This window comes from Priapulus caudatus, unplaced genomic scaffold (genome assembly GCF_000485595.1).
Source record: "Priapulus caudatus unplaced genomic scaffold, Priapulus_caudatus-5.0.1 Scaffold42, whole genome shotgun sequence".
Lineage (NCBI taxonomy): Eukaryota > Metazoa > Priapulida > Priapulimorpha > Priapulimorphida > Priapulidae > Priapulus > Priapulus caudatus.
In genome coordinates, this window is record NW_014577103.1 from 353,803 (window position 1) to 356,573 (window position 2,771).

At 41.4% G+C, this 2,771-nt stretch overlaps 1 protein-coding gene across 1 annotated transcript in view; it reads right to left on the bottom strand.

Moving 5' to 3' along the window:
• LOC106820642 (protein SSUH2 homolog) overlaps window positions 1–2,290 on the bottom strand; it is a gene marked incomplete at its 5' end in the record, with an annotated part of 21,458 nt that extends 19,168 nt beyond the window's left edge. The window contains 4 exon segments of the mRNA XM_014825148.1: window positions 128–291; window positions 1,053–1,177; window positions 1,729–1,789; window positions 2,171–2,290. Coding sequence (XP_014680634.1) covers window positions 128–291; window positions 1,053–1,177; window positions 1,729–1,789; window positions 2,171–2,290 — 470 coding nt within the window.
• Window positions 2,291–2,771: the final 481 nt, after the last annotated feature.

A 2,771-nucleotide genomic window follows, 5' to 3' on the forward strand; every position in this document is an offset into this window, starting at 1 on the left:
GATTTGTGCCCAACTGTTGACGGACGCACAGACGAACGCACGGCCGGACGGACGCTCATGCGATTCTACAAGCTGCATCTGACTATGTCAGATGAGGTAAAAATTAAAAATAAAATAAAATAATTACTTCTTCATCCCGTGGCCATGGCAACTGATGCAGTGACTGCTTCCGCTGCTGTTGGTAGAGTGCATGCCACGTCCGGATCCCCTACAGGAGGAGCACCGTCGCCAGCCGCGACCCATGCACTGATGACATGGGTTGTAGCCACTCGCGTGACACAGGTGGCACGGCTACGTGAAAACGAACACGGGTTATTCGACCGGGGAATATGCGGTTTGTTTTGCGTCCGAGAAGATAAGGGAATTTTGACGAGTCACACACTTGGCACAGCTACGTGAAACGAACACGAGTTATTCGACCAGGGAATATGCGGTTTGTTTTGCGCCGGAGATGATAAATGCATTATTGACCTGTGACACACTTGGCACGCCTACGAAACACAAACACAAATGATTCGACTGGGCAATATACCGTTTGTTTTGCGTTCGAGACGATAGGGGCATTTTTGTTGACTAACCTGTCCAATGGTGCAAGTGAAATAAACGAAATGGGTATTTACTTATTGAGAACATGTGACATTTTATACGAGTGTGCGTTGAATTGTGCTCATAAATATACAATTATAGTATTCCTTTATATAGATATATATATATATTGTTGATCCAATTATAGGATATTAACCAGCACTAACATGGAGTTAGAGGAGATATGAACTTTCAGAATGGTCTGAGTATGAGCAACTGGCACTCAAAACTGTTGTGAAAAAGAGAGGCGAAATAATATCTGTCAGGAATAAGTAAGTGTATTATTTTAAATAAAATTCGTGTCATTGTAAAGTCAACAGCACCACGCGGTGATAGAAGACACAAAACACACTTCCAGCCCTTTGAAACCCCAAAATAATAGGCAATTTTAAACATTAGCAACAAACAGATTGTCGCAGTATGGCAATAATTGTTCTTAGAAGAGCGAAAACATGCGCGACACTTACCATTACTGTGCAAGTGTGAGGCACCTCAACATACTTCGACTCGTTTGCAAAAAGATTCGAAGCCGTGCACGGAACTTGCCAAACAGATGGGGGATGTCCGTTATGCGGTCCATCGATGAGCTGACCTGTAAACGTAAAGCCGATAGCGTGACACAGCACTATGGTAAGATAAATTAATTATTATTATAATTAACTTATTAAAGTGAACACGTCACCGTAAACAGTAAAAAATTAAAATAATATTTCCACTTTTTTACAAAATACAAGTAATTCTGTTCACTTTTTATGGTTAAATTGCTGCATTATACTTCTTATTTTACTATATTGTTCGATGTGAACATACACTCGTGACGCATACATAGCCCATAGCAAGCGATTAATGTTAGGAACACTAATATCAAATCGTCCAGGTTTTTTGGATTTTTAACTAGCTGAGAAACAATCTTATCAGGTAAGAATTTGACGATATGTTTAGTCCTGTTAGTTCTTACTTTTAATGTAAAAAAATGACAACAAAAATGTTACACATTTTACCATAGAAATTCGTGACGTAATCACTTTAAGTAGACACATACGTTTCCTACATCATCAGTCTGGCAAATGACTTAAATCGGAAGCCGCTTAATGTAAACTTACGATATACTGTGTACTATACTATACTATAGCGCTATCCAACCTGTGTAGGCATCCTGGTGCCAGCTGGACAATCTCTTCTCGCAATACGACTCCAACACATACTAGAGAGCAAATAAACGAGTATTGTTACACACACGAAGACGATTTCACCGTCATTCTCTCCACGTATACCTTTCAGTTTGAGCACGAAAGTAAAACGAGTCTCAATTTCTCAAATTACGTCAACGTTGCAGTCGCTACAGAAACTAGACAGAGGGCACTCACGGAGAGTGCATACCTCCGCCAGCATGTAACATGTATGTGTCACGAGCTGGCTCGCTGCTGGCTGCTGCTGACTGACTGGCCTGCTGCTGACTCGACGCGCTAATATCAATCGCGCGAACACACACACACACGCTAACACACCAACACACGACCGCACGAGACCGATCACATAACCTCCCCTCCAACTCCGTTGGGCGGAGGAAATGAGATGCACCCACATGCAAGCCACTGGTGAGCTTGATTTCATTGATCCTCATTTCTCGTGCGGTGCCCTTGCCGTAGCAGCAATTCTGAGCGATGTAGCTAAGCAGTGCTTCTCTCACGTCTTCCTCGTTCAACTGGACAACACTGTCAATTGAGGAAACTGGCCATTACCACGGTTCAGGCAAGATGATAGAGCGAATACATCGCAGCATCTTCGTTACCATTCTTTTTAACAAATACAAGAAGCACTCATCAGCAGATATCAGAAGCAACAACGGCAAAAGTTGTGACATAATTATGCGGATTAACGATGCCAGTCTCAATGCTGAAGTCAAGCGTAATATAGATATTTGTTTCTGACAAGTGGAATCCACTTTAGGACAGATGTCTTTCTAGACCATAGATAGACCTTTTATTTCTACACCATAGATGAGAACAATCAAGGTAAAACCTTTTAAATTGGTTCGGTATAGTTGGATGGATGGACGGATGCTAATGATACATGAATCTGAGTATACGAGATGCGATGAAACTATTATCACAATGTTTATGTAAGCTAATTGATGCATTGATAAAGCAACTTTAACATCATGGTTTGCTATACTGTGAGAAACA